The sequence below is a fragment of the Ostrea edulis genome, chromosome 1 (genome assembly GCF_947568905.1).
Source record: "Ostrea edulis chromosome 1, xbOstEdul1.1, whole genome shotgun sequence".
Classification (NCBI taxonomy): domain Eukaryota; kingdom Metazoa; phylum Mollusca; class Bivalvia; order Ostreida; family Ostreidae; genus Ostrea; species Ostrea edulis.
In genome coordinates, this window is record NC_079164.1 from 15,389,483 (window position 1) to 15,411,884 (window position 22,402).

Sequence of the window (22,402 nt, forward strand, 5' to 3'; positions counted from 1 at the left end):
ACCAATACCAAACGTTTATTTTGCAGTAACAAAAATAAACAGAAAGAGAATGCTGATATTTGTAGGAACTCACAAATAACAAGTCATTCACAAACAAAAGGACTATACAGAAACTAGTAAAAAGTCCAGAACTTACATCAAAGGTGATAATTTTACAGTTGTAATTAACAATTTACATAGACTTGCTTAATTATGTTGTTATATTCATGGTCATCATTCAATATCATGGTAGATACAACTTCAATATATAGCAATAATTGTCACTTGACACATTTTAGTGACAGGTTGATAATTTCAAACAAAAGATAGAATTGTCTATAAATGTCATTGTACATGCAAGTTTTACTCTGGTCTCTCAATCTAAAAACATTCACTATTTTCCTCCTCTGGCCATGGATGTGGTAAATAGAAGCTTCTGCTGTTTCTTCTTCTTTTTCCCTGGCAATTTCTCCATTTTGAAACCACCATCTTCATTTCTTCTTTGCTCTATAAAAGTTACAAAATATATAAAGTACACACAACAGTGCTGAATGTCGTCCAAACTCCATACAATATATTCACGGTGAAACTTCAGAACCCTAATTATCATGTAGATGTAACTGAACAAAAAACCACAATGACAATGAGTACTTCTATCAGACACACTAATCTAATAGTCACCTTTTCCACTCTCTAAATTTTCCAGTGCAGTCTGTATGGCCTCTCCAAAGGAGTTCTGAAAGACCGGTGCAGTGGAGCATTCCTCCTCACTTCCGTCGCTATCCCTGGTCAAAGGCCTGGCCTCAGATTTCGGTTCCGTGACTTTGGGCCACAAGGGTGTTTTCTTTGCACCTCCTCGTAACATCTAAACACAGAAAGGTAAGAACATTAATCAAACTGACAAGGTAAAATAGAAACCAACATTTGCCTTAATTTTTTTTTCAAAATGGGCAACAAACTCTCGATGGACCTTAAAAAACATCTTGATATAATTCACATCATAACAATATAGTGCACTACATGACAATACCGACAGTATAATACATTGCAGTTTCATAGACTGTAAAAATTCAGTTTGAACATGCAATTTCTATACCAAGTCTCCATGACTCTAAATCATTTTGTTATTTCAGAATACTCTGCATGAACTTGTGTCACTGTCATAAGATCATCATGTGTTAATATGTCTTATATTTGTCTCAAAGAGAGACAGATTAAGGTTTCTAAATCTATTGCAAAGCAAATGACATACTTGCAAAAACACAAGTACAAACAAATGCAGTCTATGCGAAAGACATCGGACTGTTGGACCTGACCGATGTGCAGTGCCTCAGGTCCGACGCATCGTTTTTTACACCGGACCGGAATGTCCGATGTCTCAGTGTCCGGTTTTGAGCTTTACTATTTTGATGCGGAGTCATTTAAATGTTTGTTATAAGTAAAAAATAGCACACAAATCCAAATACGTAAATGAATGTGATTAAAACCGCATGGACTGTCTAGAGTATTATACCGGAGGGATCCCTGGTATAGTATTACTAGTATAATAAATAAGATTCCCTTGGTTTTGCATTTTCACGTGTTTCACTTTTTTACATTAGGTTTTTCGGTCTGACAAAATTTGGTTCGGTCCGGTGTGTTCATTGATTACACAGGACCGAATGTCCTGTGTGGTCCAAAAAACTTTCGCATACACTGCATATGAATTTGGTGAGGAGCAAACTCAGCTATGCAAGATGTAGTATGCGGGTTCCTGTCGGAACTGGGCAAGTTATTTGTCATGCAAGTTCCTGCAGAAACTGCATGTGATGGTTTAGTGCAAGTTCCTGAAGAACCCAGGAACTGTATGAGCTGTCTGTGAAGAAAGTTTGGGGCAATATTGCAGTTTGTTTGATACAACAATAGGCCCAAAACACAAATAATTTGAAGTATATATATGTGAGAATAGCTGTCAAGAGTTGCCCCAAAATGTGATGAAACACAAAAAGATATGAAATACTTGATGGCTGGATATATCTACATATACATCAGTCAATGAAATGTTAGAAGTATCTACGAATCGGCAAGTACATCCTATATCCCTTACCTGCACAGGTACATCCTATCTCCCTTATTTGTGTTAATACATCCTATCTCCCTTATTTGTGTTAATACATTCTATCTCCCTTATTTGTGTTAGTAATCCTATATCCCTTACTTGTGTTAGTAATCCTATATCCCGTACTTGTGTTAGTAATCCTATATCCCGTACTTGTGTTAGTAATCCTATATCCCGTACTTGTGTTAGTAATCCTATATCCCGTACTTGTGTTAGTAATCCTATATCCCGTACTTGTGTTAGTAATCCTATATCCCTTACTTGTGTTAATCCCTTACCTGTGCAAATGACATGGAGGTCTGCTGTCCTTCATCCTCTTCAAGTGAAGACCCCAGAGTCACACCATCTGCAAAATTTAGCATATCAACTCATCAATTAAGATCCAGTTAAAAGCTTACAAAACATTTCAGTACATTCTACAAAATCTATGGTTGGTGGCTACTTCTTAAACAAATGATTGTAAGACACAGCTTTGAATATGTACTTCTTCATTGCAAGACAGTTTTGAATGTGTACAGCGTACTTACGTCATTTTATGATGGGTAATAAATTGCTTGTAGGAATACATTATACATGCTATAGTCTTTGTCTTATACTACCTATTATCTTGTCACTTACTAGCTATAACCACGAGGTGAACTGTTCAGAACATTTTCACTGTCATTATACAGTGTATTTAGAATATATCAATTCACATGTATTGTCAATCCTGTGTTTGATAAACACAAAATTAAAATGAATTTTTTTCTTCAAAAAATTCTGAACACCCCTCACCATTGCTGGTGTTTTAATTTTCATGTACACATAGCCTGATATATATGCACAGGCTTTGACAGAAGTTTAATTTTGTGATACAAAGATTTCACCAAGTGCCTGATTCTTTTTTAAAGTTTCTTAAAATATTACATCTGATGACATCTATAAGATTGTGATCTCTTGAAAATTGTTTTCTAAAGATGTTCCATGTATGATATATAATCCATTTTTTTAATCAGTACACCATATCGATGCGCAAGAGGGTTTAATAGTCCCTATCAAATTGGGCATTAATTAAACAGCAGTAAAAATTATGTCTTATACGGTAAACAATACATTTTGAAACAGTGATGTTTTTACCAAGAGGACTTCCGATCGGTGACGAGATCGAGGGCAAACTCTGCTCACTGCTGTCACTCTTTGCTGTAGGTGACATGGGTCGATTCTCTGATACAATCTGTGGACAGAAGGCGCTCTTTACAATCTTCATTCCTGGAGTGATTCCCAGTCGACGCCTCTCCTCCTCTTGAATTTTTTTACTCCATCGTTTCTCTTGTCTGACTTTTTTCTGCCTAAGACGTTTTCTATGCTCAACATCATCTGTAAACAGGTTATTACAAATCAGTGAACAGGTAATGGAGAGTCTCTGTAGATACCATACATTACACAAAACAGTCAAGCATATCTCTCTGCTGAGGATTAAACCCAGAACCTCGGGTACAACAGTCCGGTGCTCTACCAGTTAAGCTATAAGGTTAATTCTCTAGCCAGAGCGAGTAGGAAGGCCATTCCCTTTTTTTTTTAATTTAGCAGGAAAAGTTATGACAATACTCAGATTTAAGAATTTATAAAGTAAGAATATTTGTAAATGATGTGTAAATAAATTACTCACTAAAAGTGATAGAACATTTCCATCTACACTTTATGGTGTGATCACCTTTTTTTTTTTTACAGAAGAAAATTGGGAAAAACAATACCAGCAAAGCAGCTGAGGGTGTCCCGGGACAGGACCGGGGGTCGGAGTTCTAACTCAGCCACCTGGAACTCACTGGTCAGCGGAAGGTGCGACAAGTATCGCAGTCTCCTCCTCAGCTCCTAAACAAAGATCAGAGTACTGAAAGCTGCTGTACAAAGATTTAAGTACTGAAAGCTGCTGTACAAAGATTTAAGTACTGAAAGCTCCTATATAAAGATCTAAGTACTGAAAGCAGCTAGCTCCTACTCAAAGTAATGAAAGCTCCTTAATGAATATCTAAATATTGAAATTTCCTAAATGTTCACATAAAAATTAACATACTGAAAGTTCTTTTACAAAGTAAACGAACATACTCTATATAAAGCATATTCATTTATTTACTTTCTCTAGGAGTGATACATATAGTTTACCTTATCAATCTCACTTTTTTTCAGTCTCTAAAACACACTCTATTTATACTACTGTCTTTATTGATTAATGGTTTTCTTCTAATTTACTGTAATCTTTACCTCTGTCATAAACACGCTTTCCATTTCTACTATTTTGGCTGTAATAGTTTGGGGTCCGTGTTCTAATCCTCCATATTCTTTAACCAGACACCTGGCATTCAATGCATGCAAGAATATCCGCTGTCCGTCCTCAGCTAAAAAAAACCCCAACCATATCAGTTCATGAGTGGGCTACCACACCTTGTTATTTGGCACCCAATGATTAGACCATCTACATATGATAAAATTACAATTTATCATGTACTAAACATTAAACAAATACATGTATACACTCTTAACAATATATAGTATCTGAAGTGCATGGCTGAGTTACATTAAATCATTTACTGTGGAACTAGATTTTTTGGGCTGATTTTGTGGTGCGAGTTGGAATTCTCAATGAACATGAAAAACTACACTACCACAAACATCTGAGAAATCCAAGACCCCATCAAATATGTCCATTTTTCTCCAACCATGAAAATTTTACCCAACAAGTGCTTCTCCAGTTCCATGTGTTAATAGACTTCTAAAATAAACAAGTTCCTGAATAACCCCTGGGGTGTTAGACACATCTTAAACATCCTCTCCTGGGGTCACAGCTCCCTACCTTGGTAGAAGTAAAAGGAATCACTGATGTGTTTTGCGGTGTCTCCCTCTAGGTGGGGAATCTCTAAATTTTCAGCTGCTTCCTCCAGGGGTAAGGCATTTTCTGGGATCAGGGACTCTACATCTGATGCCTCAGAAGCTGGATTTGTAGGCATGTCTGTTTGAGGTAGCTCATCAGATGGGCTTTCTTGTGCTTCTTCGTTAGAGAAAGCACAGGCATATTCAGTCATATTCTGTTAATTAAAACAAATGTTTTCCTTAATTCTCTTGCTACATTTGACACCGTCAAACATTTTACAACTCTTCTTTTGGTTTAAATGGTTGAAGCTGATTCTATGCTTTTTTAAAAACTTCAATCACAATGACAGCTAGAGTTTTTTAAAGCATTAATGCCTCTTAATTTCTATACCATAGCAGTTGCTCTGTCAACAGAGCACTCGCTTCATATGTGGGGAAACCCATGTTTGATTCCATGCCAGGACAAGCAGCGACTGGCAAGTAGCCAAGAGCTCAGAATTAAAAATGAAAGTTGTTAGTCTTTCCAATGAGACCTTAAAAACAGGTCCTGTCATAGTAGGCATTCGTAAAATAGAGAACCCTCACTATTAAATGGCCCAGAGCAACTAACATACATGTAAAAATTTGTGGCACTTCCAACTAAATCTATTAACATTCCTATATAAACAGATTCTCGAGGTGACGTTAACTCCATTTTTCATGTTCAACGCTTCCTCATCTCACATTACAAGTTATGATTTGCATAGACTGTTTTGTATATTCTTATTGGTTTGTAAGGGACTTAGGAAATAACAGGTAATTATACATGTACTTATACCTGAATGCAATTTTCAGGTAGGTTTTACCTGTGAAGGGCTGTGAACATGGTCACAATGGGAAGAAGTCTTGAGAGGGTCAGGATCACTCACTCTAGGAGCCGGGTCACGGACTGAGGATGACGAGGACTTCCTTCTCATCAGGTTCTCTTGTCTTGCCTGAAAAAAGAAAAACAACCAATCACTATTGCCCATAAAAGGTAACCAAAAACAGCACAAACTATAAACGAAATCTGTACAGCAATTCACATTAAGACATCCTTCAGCTGTATCACATTTAGTTTTAAGAAAATGTCCTTTTGTTACAAATTCATAGATAGGTAAAAGAATATGCAGTGTTCCATTCAAATAGTCTTACTTGCAAGTGATGTAATGCAGAGTCAATAAAGGCCACCTCCGATGTCTACAAAATAAATTATCATCTTGATTTTCATATCCAAATATTCAGCACACTAGTAAATCTTCTTGATATCATATTCAGAGCTGCCAATCCCCTCAATATGAAAGACTGAGGGTTCTAGATTTCCCAGTCATTCAAACACAAATGCATGAGAATTCTAGTTTAAGCTCTAATTTTCAGTAACTATCCCCGTAAAATAATTTTATCATTTTGAAGCTCTACAAGAATTCAGATTTATGGCAACTTGAATTCTAACACCAGTAAAGAAAAAATTTGAAATTTGGTTTTTAAAAGCAATAATCAACCTGGTATACAAAATTCATATAATTCCTGATTAGTAAAGGCCGAAAGCTCTGCACATGTGACTTAAGTATTACCTCTGCACTTTTATTTTTCTGCTCCAGGGCACACCGCTCCACATCAAGGATCCAATTCTTTATGTAATCCCTGTTCGCAGTGAGAATCTTCATACCTGATGATTTCCTGTTGTCATCTGAAAATCAAGGACATGCAAAATAGATCATCCATGTACAACACATTTTAAAAGAAACACTTAAGGTGGCTTACTACAATTTGAAAGAGTTCATCAAATACTTTTCCAATTCATTAATAGATCTGTCTAGGACAACACAGGGGCTAATTTCCTGCGACATTATTCAGAAAAATTACGCAGTTATCTTTATTTGTATATGGAGTTCTGAACGGTTGCAATGAAGTTATACTTTCGGTTCCTATCCTTGACAAGGTGGTTACCGCTCATTAATCATTTAACTTTCCCCCCAAAACTTCTTAATCCAGCAAAAGATATGACAGATTGTATAAGTCAATAAATCAAATGTCTTAATTTTGTTTGTGGAAAGCTTTGAGAAATACTTACAGATATCTACAATTATGTTTGGTGTTTGACAAAACTTTCAACTAAAAATTTGGAATGAACTGACATAATAAAGACCTGGCTGATCATTATTAATGACCAACTTTCATAAAGTTGTGAAGTGAAAATTGTATGTTCAGTGAATTACAGACATGTAGTGTACCTATTATTTTCTGTGCGTTGTATTGTAGTGTAGGAACCATTTTAATACCTGTAAGTCAGGGCTCGAAATTAGCGAGAAATACTTGCAAAATGCGAGTACATTTGAAAAATAGCAAGCAAAAATAGTGGACACTCGAAAATCTTAACGAGTGGTGATTTACAAATTATGATCGTATCGTATCCGTTTTATACGGTGGTGTGCTATTCGCTTTTCTTAAACTTGCACTTTGAATCATACAAACGCTTACATGAAAGACTGATTCCAACAATCGTTTCTATCTGGATTTTTCTTTTATGATTTTTTAAGAAACTCGGAGTCAAACAAATGCTTTAGAGGTCGGACATCACATGATGAAAAATATAGACATGTGCCACGATCCTGTTCACCTATAGGGGTGATTAAATTGGATTCGAAGTATGGTTTTTTGTTATTCATTTATTTGGGAAAAAAAATCGGAGTTTATGTTTTACCAAGTCTTCCGGTAGTCATTTTTATTAGAATCATGAGAATGTCCTATCTAAATTAATTTATTGTCATATTGAGGTCGGGTTTTAGTGATGAAACGAGTGCACTGCTCATCGCGTAAACGATTATAAAAAAAAAGTTCATGGTGCTCGTGCTGCTTATAAAACCATGAGTCCGGGATTCGCTTTGAAAAATCACTAGTGACAACCCTGATGTGGCATGAAATTGGAAGACTGGAACTAGACCTGCGGTAAACAGGTTGTGGATTAGAGGTGCAATAATCAAGAGAACTAAACATTGTACCATATAACCTACGTAATTCACCCACAGGCTAAAATTTGCCTGTGGTAGAAAAAGTTAATTTCGACCCCTGTAAGTGCATGATAGTTATTTTGTGTAGGTATATAAGATTCTGGTCAAGGTAAATTGGTCATCGACGAGCAATAAACCAGTTCAAACACGCTTTTTCTTTTGTTTGTGTACATCTTAAAAGAACATATACATTCCTGTCTTAATGATATACATTATACTTTGTAGATTGTATTTGACGTACTTTTTAGTGTCTTCTTCCAATTCCTATCTATTAAAGTCGTATAATGTTTGTATATCATAGGACAAATAAACTGGTTGACAGGCACTCAACACACTCTGTATTTAGTTTTGTTTAACTTCTTTGAAATACATGTACTTATTATAGAAATTCTTTATGTTCAGTTTAGTGAAATGAATAAAAACATAACCCATTTTACATGCAATTGCATGCATACATTTCATGTTTGGAGATATCTATAAAAAGAAATCCTAAATGTTTAAATCCCTTTTATCCTGGGTCCAAACTTTGAAGAAAAAATATATGCATGGCACCATTGTCTAGCAAACGCTTATATGGGTGGTACCCCCCAAAATATCCTGGAGTAGGGTAGATTTTTTACTGGAATAGCCCTAAGTACACATGTGAAAAAGGCAAAAAATATTCAATTTTGGAGAGAAAAAACCCCATGACTTTCAAAACTTTATTTCAATAAATAGCACAAAAGATGGAATTGGAGAGGTTTAAATTTGATATTTAAAAGAAGAACTGCAATGTTGAATTTAATATCTTAAAAGAGAGGGACATTTTCGCTTTGTTATCAAATGGATTTGGCAAGTTCATGAAGTATATTTTGATGCCTTTGCAAGGTAAGTCGATGCGTACTTCAGTTTTTAAATATAATTGTTTCTCAATGTTTGTAATTTCTATTTTGCACAATTTCAAAGATCCTATGGAATTGTACACCTTTTCTGAAAATGTCAGATAAAAAAATATCAAAGAGGGCTTGTTTAATACCTGTAATACTCATCATAGTGCCTTCTCGCTTCTCCCACAGGTTTTTCGGCATGGCATATATCGTGCCCCTCTCTTTTTTCATCAGCTGCATTGTAATAGTCTGACCTACTTTATATGCTGGGACTTTCTCTATACAGGTGCTGTGAAAACAATGTCATAGTCATTGTAACTATGGTAACCAAATCCAAATATAACATATCAAAATCTTTCCCTAACAATCAGAATCACTACCTTGTTAGGTTAGGACTTATATTACGACATCTGGTTTATCAAGGTTAAACTTTATAACTTCATTATAAACAACCATTTCATGTAAAGGCCAATAGCCTTGATATGACGAACCTCTTTAGATCTTGCTCATGAACAGCCTCATAACAGATCGGACACTTCCTCCAGGTTTGTTCTCCAAGGGCCAAGTAGTGAAGTATGCATGGCCAACAGTAAATGTGGCCACATCGAGTCATCTTGGCTAGAACAGAAAAATGTACACTAGAAGTGAAGTATCCTGGGCTGACAGAAATACATCCGAGTACAAACCACTAAATTCAGTATGTGATCACACTATTTCTCAACTCGAGAATATCTCCTTCTTTAAACATGTGGGACTCCATCATGCTGATAATGTTTATCATTACCTGCTGTAGGCTGTTCCAGACATATCGGGCAGGAGGAAACTTCTTGTCCAAAGACACGCTAAAAACATTCAATGAAAACAAATTTACCAGCGTATTTGAGGAATTGATTTTGAATATGCTAAACTTCAGGATACAATAGAGAAATTACAATTTCAATGAATTTTAACACATTTCTGTCTTTGTTTTGACATCATCATTATCAAATCAAAGCTAGCATATTTCCCAAGTATATCTGTTGCATTGGACATTTAATGTTTTTTGTCATTCCAAACAATGAAATGTATTGTGAACTTCTACCAGTCCAAAGGAATTAACCAGACAAATCCTTTCAACAAGTAGATTTTGGAAACTTTGAGACAGCAGTATGGAGATAAGGATTTGAATTTGTAAATGAAGCTTACGATCAATTCAATGGCATCCCAGTCCACTAGAACATCTGGGTCCACAGAATGGAGGGAGTAGTCGCCATCATCCTTCACAATAAACTGATAACTGAAATTCAAAACCTTGGAATCACATCATTTGTTAAAACAGAACATCCAGACAATAAAAGAATGGTTTTTGTGACACCAACACTGGGTGGGGTGGTTGGTTATATGTTCAACGTCCCACTTGAGAATTTTTCACTCGTATCAAGACGTCACCATTGCCGGTGAAGGGCTATAAAATTAAAGTCTATGCTCGGCGCTTATGGCCTTTGAGCAGGGGGGATCTTTATCATGCCACACCTGCTGTGACATGGGGCCTTAGTTTTTGCGGTCTCGTCTGAAGAACCGCCTCATTTAGTGGCCTCTTAGAACAAGCAAGGGATACTGGGAACCTATTCTAACCGGAATCCTCATGGGCCCAAATGGGGTGGGGGGTGGGGGTGCGGGCCTTGGCTCTGAAATCTTACTTGGCTTGGAGGTATTGTTCCTTATTGTACAACATCTTTTTTGATGATCCCTTCCTTCTTCCATAACCATGGTAACTGTCCGATTGCCAGGATATTCGACCTCTCGTTTTCTCACGACTCCTTTGTCCAGCATAAGTGAAGTTCAGCAAGTGATTCAAATTGGTTTTTCTTCCAGGTACTAAATCCACCTCAAGGGGAAATTCTTCTGTCAGCTGTTAACGTACAAAGAATTTTTTTAAAACCTCTTTTTAACAACTATTAAATTGGATATATGGCGTGTTATTGAAAATACTATATATCCTATCTAGTTCCACCTCACCATTTCAATATCAACTTCAGTGAATGTTCATATCAACTATATACCATTACATTCAATTCAGAAAAATTACAAAAAAGTAATTTATAAAATACTGATCCTGACCTTATATATGCAATAAAACTACAAACAGGCAAAAACCTGAAGTATCCCAAGTGGTGAGTTTGTTAATGAAAATCAAACACATACTTTTGATTTGTAATCATATTTTTTCTCATACTTGGAAATTTCTAGGGGTCAACACCTGTTTTTCAGCATTGTGAACAGGCCAATTTCAGCCTTCTACAGACCCTTAAAAAAAACTCTGCAAAGACAAGTATATGCCTCTGCAACAACAGTCCCGGTGTTCGAAATTAACCATAGGCCAATAGACTGAGTCTATGTCAAATGACACCGATCTATGCCAATTGTAATTGCGATAGACCAAATTGTTTATGCCGATTTTTTAGATTTAAAGCAATAGAGTTATCCCAAAAGTGGATGTCTGATAAATGTTATGAGGAAACGAGGACATTGTTATGGAAATGGAAAGAAAATATGCTTTCTAAGTACATTAGAAGTAAATAACAATGTTTTAAATTTGTGTTATTTTTTTCCCTATGTTGCGGTCTATGCCAATCGATGAGGTCCATGTCATCTTGTTTTGGCATAGACCCATGGTCTATACCACCACGTTTTAAACCAATTCAGTCTTCATGAAAACATTTAAAACTTGCTGGCCAGTCGGGCCAGTGAACTGTCTGAATTTACTGGCCCCCTAAATTTTCATATGTTTATCACATATATTATGGAATGCATTGTAAAATTGTACAATTAATTTACTGAAACTATGGTTATTTTTCGTATTCATATCCACCCTAAGACATCCTTTCTGTCAATACCAGAAAAACAACACCGTACATGGTATTTTCTCTCTCTTCGCCCCCAAACAACAAGACTAAAAATTCACGTATTTTTCACAAACATGAAAACAGCCCGAGCGCACCTTAGGAAGTAGCCCTCTTTACCAACATCAAAGCAGCTTTCTCTACTAACATCAAATGTAAACGACTGATTTATTCTATAAATTATAGAAATTGCATAAGATCAGAGATAACTGCAATTGACTAAGTTCATTTTAATATTGGACAATGCAATAAAGCAGCAATTACCGGTGTGCGGTGCGATACTGAACGCGACCATTTTTGTTGTTTCAACCACTTGTTCGTTTAATATTCATGTGATCAACGTACAAGCTATCTTGACAATTACAAGTATAGTTATTGTTCTTTACAAAATAAACAAACCATGATGTCCAAACACTTACTTTATGTGGGTTTTTTTCCCATTTATTTTTATTTTGATGGTAAATTTAAGCAAATAAGACATTTAGAATATCTAAATCCAACATCATATTTTAAGCGACTTACAAAAAGTCTACAAGCCCATCAGACTTCCTGATTTTTAATTTTTACTGACCCAACCGTAAAATTCACTGGTCTCGGTCTTCGGACCACTGAGTTTTCGTGAAGACTGCCAATTTCGAACACAGTAGTCCAGTGTTACCCCACTAGACCTGAGCTAACAAGAAGACCATGTACCTAACCCTATCACATTATCTCCTCCAAAGAGAGACATTCTTACTCTGCCAGAGTGCCAGCATGAGGAAATCTCTTCTCTCCCACCAGCGAATATTTGGGGTCGCAACATGAGCGCGAAATATAACCAAGACTATGTTGTCTCTGCTGAGGATTGAACCAGAGACCTCTGGCATGGCTGTCCATTCCTTTACCGATTGGGCCTATGTGTTAGTAAGAGCTAGTACGAAGGGCATGTATTAAACACTACCACAATAATGTTAAAACCTTGTATTTAACATAAAATTACTGTGTTAGCAAACTAAGATTTTTAAAAGTCAGTGCTAATGAAATATACCATGTACACCGATCATAACCAATACCATAAAGTCCTCCATGAAAGCATTACTATGTCCAAAAGGGGAGAAAGAATTATACATTCCCATATTCACAGCCATTTTTGGATAGAACACTACACACTGGGCTCATATTGTTCAGAGATTTTTGTTTTGTAAACACAATTTCCATGTAACAGTATTTCGATGCATTATGCAATATCCTAGTATGGATTATCCCTCTTTGATCATGGTTACCAGAACTCTTACGTCTTCTCTGGCAGTTCCTTCTGCCCCCTGGTAGTACTGTCCTCCGCCACGTGAGCGAGGCCGTTTGTCAAATACATTGCGGTTTTTCTGTGGGGTGGGCCTTCTTGGACTAGATTCCGCCAACCCCTTTCCACCATAATCTTTTCTTCTTCCTCCAAACTGGCGGACCCCTGGATTCTCCCCTACAAACACCATAAACTAACTCACTCAACAATCATTGTATCTAATGCAGTTGTGACAGTAAGGGTGGAAGTTACAAACCACAGCAAGGTTGAAGATACAATCTTTAGCTAACTTCCTCTTTAAATAACCCATTAATTTTTTCCCCACTACAGTACTTTGCATATTGTCAACTTCCCCAAGAGGAATACACAAGTTTGTTGGACTATGCTAATCCCAATCATCAAATTTTATGTCCCATAAATGTTTAAAATGCTGCATGCTCACCATTATTTTGCTGTCTTTTCGAATCGTTACCATTGCCCGATTTTTGAACAGCTGATGGTGATTGACGATTGTTTTTCTTGTCCATGGTGTTGCAACTTTCCTCCAACATAAACCCCCAAATTTAATGAATTTAAAGACCCAAAGGTCGCTCCTTCGTGGATAGGAGAGACGCAGACTACAAACGACGTCATGTTTACAACTCCATGCTTACCAACCGAAATAAAGGAAAAAGTTATCTGACAAAAAATTGGTCGATGATACAAGAAAATAAAAGTTGTTTTTAAATAAAAGAAACTTTGGGGGTTGGATTCCCCCAAAACAAATTTGTCTTTGCCCTTCCTAGCTGGCAACACTTGCAATCTTCCGACTGCAACTTACAACTTTATATGGCGACGGGCGCCCATGAACATGACAGATGCCCGGATGTTGACTTTTGTCACATGATCTAGCGACTGGCCGTGGAAGGCGCATTATTTGAAAGTATTATTGTTTATCGTTCAAATCTTTTTCAGGTAACATGAACAATTTCTCATTATTTCTAGATTTTTTATTATGATCTCTAGCATGAGTAGGAGAATAGGCATATTACTGGGAAATGATCTCTCCATCTTCCACTTTTACTGTTTGAAACTGAATCACACAGGGGCATCTTTAACTTATAGTTATATATATAAATAATACATGTGGCATCTTATCCGCTCTGTTCTCTATCACACTGTATATATATAAATACATGTATTTATATATGTGTGATAGAGAACAGAGCGGATAAGATGCCCCTGTGTCTGAATAGAGCATTTTTAATAGGCCAATACTCTGTGTGGGGGACTGTGGCAGTTCAGAGTAGGCCTAATACATGTATAATTGATGAGCAGCGCTATTTACATTTGAAATCCGTTTTGCTAATTTGTGATCTTTAGGCTTACACATTTCCAGCTGAGATCAGAATTCTTCAAAGGTGGTGGCATTAAAATTTAAATTGGCTATCTAGAATAGGCCCTAACAGATACCTCTCTGTGCACTCTTGGAATGTAATACTTGTGTTTCGACCCTCTTATCCGAGTGTCGCTCATCATGGTCAGCCCAGGATTATATAGCAATTAGCTGGTTCTTAATCATGCACAGGAGTTGAAGACACTTGCAGATTCGACTATCCTGAGCTGCAGGGGTTGCCAATCATTATAGTTCCTGATAGCAAATCAAGCAGTCCTGCATTGATTGGGTGAGGGTGTTGACCAGGTCCCATTTTAGTCTAGTAGGTCTCATTTATATATAACTTTACATGTTAACTTTATAACCAATTGCACAGAAGTTATATATTAGTCAGGGGCGTAGCTTCGTTAGGATCGAGTTAGGCACTTGCCTACATATTTTTTTCATTTTTAAAACACATTTTCGTCCATAAATATTTGCAAAAAATGATATGTATGTATTCTAGTTTTTAAATCGGATGTAAAATTATTATTCCGTCGGGCCTTTTCTTTTGACATGTGCGTTAGTGTGAGTGATATGGCATTCCTACTAGCTCTAGCTAGTGGGTTAACCCTTTAGCTCAATTGGTAGAGTGCTGGACTAGTGTGCCAGAAACCCGGGTCCAATATCCCATCAGTGGCATAAAAATGTCTCTGTTACACATGTATAATGTTGTATAATATAGATAATGGTTGTATATTTTTCATAAACTCATAGTGATCACAATCTCACTAGACTAACATAGATAGAATGTTCTATCGTTAAAGTGCAGATAATGTCCTACAGACCCGGCCTGTCCCGAGACACAGATTATTCTAACTAGACTTAACAGTTTAAAAATCCTTGAAAAGTCGTACAATATCTAATATGTCTATTACAATTAATTTGATGCTCAGAGTAGTGCAAATGAGTCCCAATATTTTCACAATTCAGTGCTTCACGCCTCGGTCAAACCTTCCTCTTTTGGGCCTACACATTGAAATAGTCCTAGTTACGCCCCTGTTAGTAGATTTACTGTGTTAGCAGGAGGTCAGTTAGAGTGTGTCCCTTGGTTGACTTTTCACTCGTGTAGAAATATTGCCAAATTTAACCTGGGGAATAACTATCTTCTCAATTATTACTTGCAACTATGAATGCTGATTTGACAGTTTCAAACTGAGTTTTACCAGCAATGCATTAGTGGAGCTGGTTAAACAAATATTTGGGATAGTTAAATCAACATTAACCGTCACAAATAACAAATGAGATTGTTATTCCCCCATCAGATGCAGTTTTACTTGATGTTTACATCTTATTTTTGTTTTGTTTTTTGTAATTCATTACAAAAAGTCTACACTTGAGGTTATGTTTTGCACCATTGCAATGTATTATGACATGATCACAAATGAAAGCTATTCTCATTAATGCTTGTAAAACTTACTTAAACCTTAGTACAGTACTTAGCCATTAAAAGTGCAGAATACAAAACAGTTGCATGGGATTAAAGTGTTGTTGAAGTGCTGTAAATTTTTACCTATAGCTGCGACATTGAACAAATTGAGCTTGCAAGGGTTCTTTATCATGCCTACTGTGACATGGAGCCCTGGAAGTCTTAATTATGTCCTGACAGACCTGAGAATCTCATTTTTAATGTTGAGGACTTGGTGAGGGAGCTACAATTCAATTGGTAGTGTATTAATGTCTCAGGGGCCAATTATGGCCAAACTTTTTACATTTTCGACTTCTTCTCCAGAACCACTGGGCTAATTTCAACCAAACTTGGCACAAAGCATCCTTGGGTGAAGGGCTTTCAAATTTCTCCAAATGAAGGGCCATGTCTCTTTCAAAGGGGAGATAATCACAAAAATGCAAAAGTAGAGTGGGGTCATTTAAAAATCTTCTTCTCAAGAACCACTGGGCCAGAAAAGCTGAAATTTATATGAAAACTCCCTGACATAGTGCAGATTCAAGTTTGTTCAAATCATGGCCCCTGGGGGTTAGTTGGAGCCACAATTGGGGATCAAAGTTTTAAATACAAATATATAGGAAAAATCTTCTCAAGAACCACTGAGCCAGAAAAGCTGAGATTTACATGAAAGCTTCTTGATATAGTGCAGATTCAAGTTCGTTCAAATCATGGCCCCCGAGGGTTGGATGGGGCAACAATAGGGGAATAAAGTTTTACATAGAAGTATATAGGGAAAATCTTTAAAAATCATCTTCTCAAGAACCACTGAACCAGAAGAGCTTAGATTTACATGAAAGCTTCCTGACAGAGTACAGATTTAAGTTTGTTAAAATCATGGCCTCCGGGGGTAGGTTGGGGCCACAATAGGGGATCAAAGTTTTAAATGGGAAATTGAGAATAAATACAAAAAATCTTTAAGAATCATCCTCTCAAGAACCAATGGGCCAGAGGAGCTGAGATTTACATGAAAGCTTCCTGACAAAGTGCAGATTCAAGTATGTAAAAATCATGGCCTCCAGGGGTAGGTTGGGGCCACAATAAGGACTAAGGTTTTACATGTAAATATTTACGGAGTCTTCAGATATGGGCCAAGGTAACTCAGGTGAGTGATGTGGCCCTTGTTCCTCTTATTATACTTCAATTTTCTTTTGTAGCCTGGACATGGCAGGAGTTGAAGATATGGATGAATTTGATGCACCATGTCACATGACAGCGGCATTTTGTTCTCAAATATCAGAGGAGGACTATGAAAATCAAACGGTTTCAGAAACTGAGAAAGCACTGGAGGTAATGATTATGTAGTGAGTTTCCAGTCAGTCCTTCTGGCATCAGAGTACTATATTTAGTAGAAGTTAAATGTTCACAGTGAGACCTAGCTTTCTCTAATAAATGTAATTTTACATGCTAAATCTGTTGCAGAGTTTGATATCTTTCATGGCGAAAAACCCAAATGTCTATAAGAAGGTTTTAAAGAAGAAAATGAAAGAAGAAAAGGAAAACGATGGTCCTCTGTCATTTCTAAAGGTAAGAAATACATACAATCATCTAAACCATGGTTTCTTCAGAATCATGAATGGTACTTTTACATCTTACCATGGTTTCTTTGTTGGTATATACTCTGAGAGAAACATTTTTATTTATTTTAAAACACTTTTCAAGTCAGTAGTAGTTGCATGCTCAGCATATTACAATGTGTACTATATTTATCACAGTATCAAATGAAAATACTTCACTGAGAACTTTTAGATCAAGTGTGGTACTGAGTTTTACTGACCCAAGTACACTTTTTCCATTTTTAGCTGAGTTGCATAGCAAATCTCGGTTTTTAAATTGGCGAAGGATGGGTGTCTAGTCAGTTGGGCGGGCTGGCGGCGTCCACAATTAGCTTGTCCGGTCTCTAACTTTCATACTTTTTGGTGCATCTTTGTGAGACTTACATAACATGATCACATCCAAAAGAGGAAGGTTCCTATTTATTTAAAGGTCAAAGATAATTTTGTCACTAAATGCCATAGATTTGAGCTTGTCCGGTCTCTAACTTTCATACTATTTGGTGCGTCTTTGTCAGACTTGCATATTTTGATCACATCCAAAAGAGGAAGGTTCCTATTTATTTTTAGGTCAAAAGGTCAGAGGTCAAGGTCTCTTTTACACTATATACTGTAGATTTGAGCTTGCCTCTAACTTTTATACATGTACTTGCTGGTTCATGTTTATCAGACTTCAAATCCTGATGACATTCAAGATTCATGTTGCTTTTGAAATCCAAAGGTCAAGGTCATTATCACACTAAATACCTATTGCGGCCATTCAAAGCTTCATACTTATAAACTTTATTATATACATGCATGTTTTTACTTCGTGAATGCAAGCTTGCATAATTTTATCGATCACTCATGTCTTGACCATATTTACACAAATGTTCAGAACTTTGAAACAGGTGTCATCGAAACCTACTGATCTGACCATTAAGTTATATGTATGAAGATATATTTGTAAATAAATTATAACATTAACTTGTATTTCATTTTATTTTTAAACACATCCACAATTCAATATACAAATCCTTTGTAAACTATGCAATTAATACAATCATATATAATATATTGTCCACAGAGGTTTGTTATAACTCATTATTTTACTTCAATGTAAGTATTTTCCCTTCTCTTAAATGTTCTGTGTAACTTACTATTCATTTTTACTAAAACAGTGTCCACCTTCACATTCACAAATTAGGGTCATTCCAATGAACACATTCCAAACTGCAACTTGTCCATACGTATCTTTGATGTGTTTTAGCGATTTTTTTTATTGTTTTGGTACACATATATAAAGAACATCACATGGGGTAGGGTTAGCAGCATTGAAAACAAAATTGTTGAACAGGTTAGAATATCTGCAGTGACTGCTGCCTGAAATGCAGTAAAAAAATAAGTGTTGGATTAGTTTTCATACCACAGATCAGTGATTCCATAGGTCCATCGGGCATTGGCAAATGTCTAGTAATTTTTTTTTTTATTATCATTTTTAATAAACAATCTGCATATATCATAATACATGTTCAATATATGCATACCAAGGATCATGTAGGAATACAGACAAGTTTTTTTTATATGTGAGAGAGAGACACAGAGAGAGAGAGAGAGAGAGAGAGAGAGAGAGAGAGAGTTAAGGAAAGATCAGGTTCCATCTGTTCCACTGGGTATCAAATTTTTCGCTTTCACCATTTTTGTAAAATAGGAATTTTTGTGTTTCATAAAAGAGTTTTAAGTAGGATATTGCAAAACGAATGTTCAATGATTTCTCAGTACATCTTGCTGTATAAATATAGTATTTCAACCAAAGGATAAATAAAATATTTTTTGGTAAAAACTATATAAGTTTGTTTTATCTGCTATGTAAAGTTGAAACTCATCTAGGAATGCTAGTAATTTTTGTTTTGGTCCGATAAATATCAATTGTTGGCCGGACCAAGTGTTTGATAAATATATATACATTTTTTCAATGAAATACATGATTAGATCATTTTCAATTTTCAGCAGCATGTCCAGGGTTTGACAATTACTTTTTGGAGCACTAGACCAGTCGGGCTACTTCAAATGATTTTTACTAGACCTGACCTTATATCCACTAGCACTGACCAACTTTCCACACACAAAAAAATGATAATTTCTCCATATTTGAATACTTGATTCAAATAACAAACATTAAGTTTGAACTAAAACATATTTAATTGTCTCAAAAAATCTTTATTCTCGTCTGACATTCAATTTGATGCTTTTATTTTCAAACACTTTTTCTGTTTCTTTGAATTTTACCACAAAAATTCTTTAGTCCATTTAGAATCAAATGACCCCAACCTTTTTTTTTAAATTTCTATTTCATAAGTTCTGCTTTGTTTCTTCCTAACCTTTTCCTTTTTTTCTCTTGAGACATCTTTTAAAAATATAGTTATGATAGAATTCTTTTTTTTATTTTTGAATAGAGGAAAATATATGATACTAGAATTGTTTTTGAGCTCTGACTTAATTCTGCAAATAGTGCTTTAGAAAATAGTATGTGACTTATGGCTTCTTTAAGATCAAAAGTTCAATGTCTGACAAGAAACTAAATTTCATGAAATTCTCATCAATACTCCTCCCATCTTAAAACTATAATTTAAGATGAAACTTTAAAGTTGATCCAATAGTGCAATACAAGTATACATAACATTCTTAGTATATACCTTTTGTACTGTTTATTCACTGTTTATTTACAAATGAAAGTGTACATGTGGTCTTTGAATTAATGAATATGAAAAAATCATATCATTCTTTCAACAGCAAAAAAATCATATTATCTATGTCCAACAAGTTTTTTCACACACACACCCAACATCTTGAATTTAGATTTTTTTTTTTTGTAAGTAAATCTTTTGATATCACCCCTTGGGCTAGGTCAGAAACTTACTGAATCTTATGCCAGTTTTCTGATCATTACATGGCCATAATACTAGATAAGGCTTAATAAGACTCCTGTACGTGTGGAGTGAAATGACTTGAATTACTTTGAAAAGCATTATCGCAATTCATCTTTGAATTAGAACGCTTTACCCGATATAGTATTGCGTTGTGTGACGACACAATTGAATGAGACGATTGAACAATTTGAATGACATGTTTGATGTAATACAACAAGAGTTTTCATTGGCCGATTACAGCCCGCCCACTTTCTCGAGCGGATGGAGAACTGTACATAGCTCTCTGGAAAGATCCACCTCTTATAAAAACCTTCGATTTACGGGTCACAAAAAGCTACGGACGGTTGAGGCCTGAAATCGGTGTATTCTTGTGTTGCTGTCTCATAAACTCAATATAGAAAAATCTTAACATATTTTCCTACTATATACTTGCGTCCAAACATACCTTCAAATATTCATTAAAGCCACACACCACCTGAAAACTCGCAGCTTCAAATGATTTCGTTTGTTGACGTAGCCATGTTAGGTAGCTGGTCAATTCGAACTCTTGCTATTGGTATCTATTCATAAAATCGGTTGTAAGTTATGTATTCGCTCTTCATTTATTATCAACACGAATAATTAATAGAAATTAAAACATTTTGGTACCAGTTTTTGTAAAGGTAAAATAAGCTCTAGATGAACGAAAATGCTACATAAGGACATTAGACAGTGTTAGATGGAGACCGGCCGGCGTGGCCGCTCATGACTAATGAAAGCCGCACTGCCGTGAGTTTAGCTATTTCAATAATTATCATTTAATAGGACTTGGGTGGTATATTATTTAAACAATTTAGCTAAAATATTTGTGGGGTATTAGTACACATCTAGACGCTATTGTGCCAATATGGAAATGAACCGATATTCGAATTGACTGGCTACCTAACAATGCTACGAACGAGTGTGATCCGAGTTTTTGGGTCGTATGGGGCTTTAATAAATATTTGAAGGTATGTTTGGACACAAGTATAGTAGGAAAATATGTAAGGATTTTTTTTATTTATTAAATTTATGAGACAACAACACAAGAATATAACTTTTTCTCTTTCTTCCTTTGAAGTTTTTTTTCCATCTAGCATCTGGCCGTCATGTTTTCAAATGCTGACTACTCCCGTATAAGGGAATTTGGACGGACTTATGTATATGGACCAATGAGAGTTTCTGTTGCATTTCGCAATTGTATTACAGATTCAATTGAGTCGTCACACAACGCAATACTATATTGGCCAAAGCGTTCTAATTCAAAGGTGAATTGCGATAATGCAAACAATTTATTTGATATAGTTAACAATCAATGCTAGATTATGAAATGTGATATATTATCTTTGTGTAGTGAAACACTGATCATGATAATAAATTTATGATGTCTTCAAACTGTCAGTCTGATTAACATTTATAAATTCTATATCTTGAATACACTAAATTCATTACATGTACAGCATGTATGGCATCATGTCAAAATATTGGATCATAGAACATAGTGTTCATATTGTACAGTTCATCAACATATTTCATCATAGAGCATATTATTATACCTCAGTATTCGAGGCCTCCTTGGCCGAGTGGTTAGAGCATTGCGCTCAAAATCACACGGCCTCTCACCTCTGTTGGCGCGGGTTCGAATCCCGCTTGCGCCGGTAAGTGAGACAGTTTCCCAGTTTACTTTCGGAAGGTCGGTGGTCTCTTCCCAGGTGCATTGTATCTGAGTTCTCTCTTCTACCAATAAAAACTGGGCGCCACCATATAACTGAAATATTGTTGAGTGTGGCAGAAAACATCAAAACAAAACAAATATACCTCAGTATGAGAATTCTATGCCACACATAATCTGATTGGTTTAGACAGTCACGTTCCAGGGGAGACAAAACTTCATATCTCCCTCTCAAACATCATATCTCCCCATCATATTTACCCCTTGGGCAGCCTCGTGCATTTTCCACAAATTTAACATCAAGGTAGACAGTTTTTTGTGACGTCACATTAAGTCCAAGTAATTGTACTTTCATAGTTCGAAAGGCAAAAATATGCGGGTCTCTGATACACATTTAAATCGCCAGGTTTTA

At 35.9% G+C, this 22,402-nt stretch overlaps 3 protein-coding genes across 6 annotated transcripts in view; 2 read left to right on the top strand and 1 right to left on the bottom strand.

Moving 5' to 3' along the window:
* Window positions 1–13,855, bottom strand: LOC125660339 (RING finger protein 10-like). Of its 2 annotated transcripts, none has more exons than XM_048892152.2 (17): window positions 13,423–13,855; window positions 12,976–13,157; window positions 10,499–10,710; window positions 10,005–10,095; window positions 9,604–9,661; window positions 9,311–9,437; window positions 8,969–9,108; window positions 6,517–6,632; window positions 6,098–6,142; window positions 5,770–5,898; window positions 4,908–5,139; window positions 4,319–4,452; window positions 3,811–3,928; window positions 3,194–3,433; window positions 2,356–2,423; window positions 661–844; window positions 1–486 (listed from the first exon to the last, which is right to left on the bottom strand). In XM_048892152.2, exons 1-17 carry the CDS (start codon window positions 13,529–13,531, stop codon window positions 374–376), a joined length of 2,298 nt encoding a protein of 765 aa, XP_048748109.2. In that variant the 5' UTR covers window positions 13,532–13,855; the 3' UTR covers window positions 1–373. The 2 variants fall into 2 exon arrangements, with proteins under 2 accessions (XP_048748109.2, XP_048748104.2); XM_048892147.2 differs by having other exon boundaries at window positions 12,964–13,157; window positions 13,423–13,838.
* LOC125660377 (shootin-1-like) overlaps window positions 13,836–22,402 on the top strand; it is a 20,682-nt gene continuing 12,115 nt past the window's right edge. The window contains exons 1-4 of one of the 3 annotated variants that reach the window (XM_056152798.1): window positions 13,843–13,934; window positions 14,548–14,677; window positions 16,996–17,128; window positions 17,261–17,365. In XM_056152798.1, the coding sequence (XP_056008773.1) occupies window positions 17,003–17,128; window positions 17,261–17,365 (231 nt within the window). In that variant the 5' untranslated portion in view covers window positions 13,843–13,934; window positions 14,548–14,677; window positions 16,996–17,002. Of the gene's footprint in view, window positions 13,935–14,547; window positions 14,678–15,917; window positions 16,061–16,995; window positions 17,129–17,260; window positions 17,366–22,402 lie in introns of those variants that run through there. The other 2 variants (XM_056152797.1, XM_056152799.1) reach the window with 2 other exon arrangements.
* Window positions 14,157–22,402, top strand: part of LOC125661784 (leucine-rich repeat-containing protein 15-like) — a 140,308-nt gene continuing 132,062 nt past the window's right edge. The window contains exon 1 of the mRNA XM_056152796.1: window positions 14,157–14,203. The gene's annotated coding sequence lies outside the window, so the exon portion shown is untranslated. The remainder of the gene's footprint in view (window positions 14,204–22,402) is intronic.

Excerpts from the sequence above, each read along its gene's own strand:
- LOC125660339 (XM_048892147.2), bottom strand. The coding sequence starts at position 13,531 with ATGTTGGAGGAAAGTTGCAACACCATGGACAAGAAAAACAATCGTCAA. Across the intron at positions 9,438-9,603 it reads TCTGGAACAGCCTACAGCAG|CCAAGATGACTCGATGTGGC; the intron begins GTAATGATAAAC and ends TTTCTGTTCTAG. Across the intron at positions 5,899-6,097 it reads CTGCATTACATCACTTGCAA|GCAAGACAAGAGAACCTGAT; the intron begins GTAAGACTATTT and ends TTCTTTTTTCAG.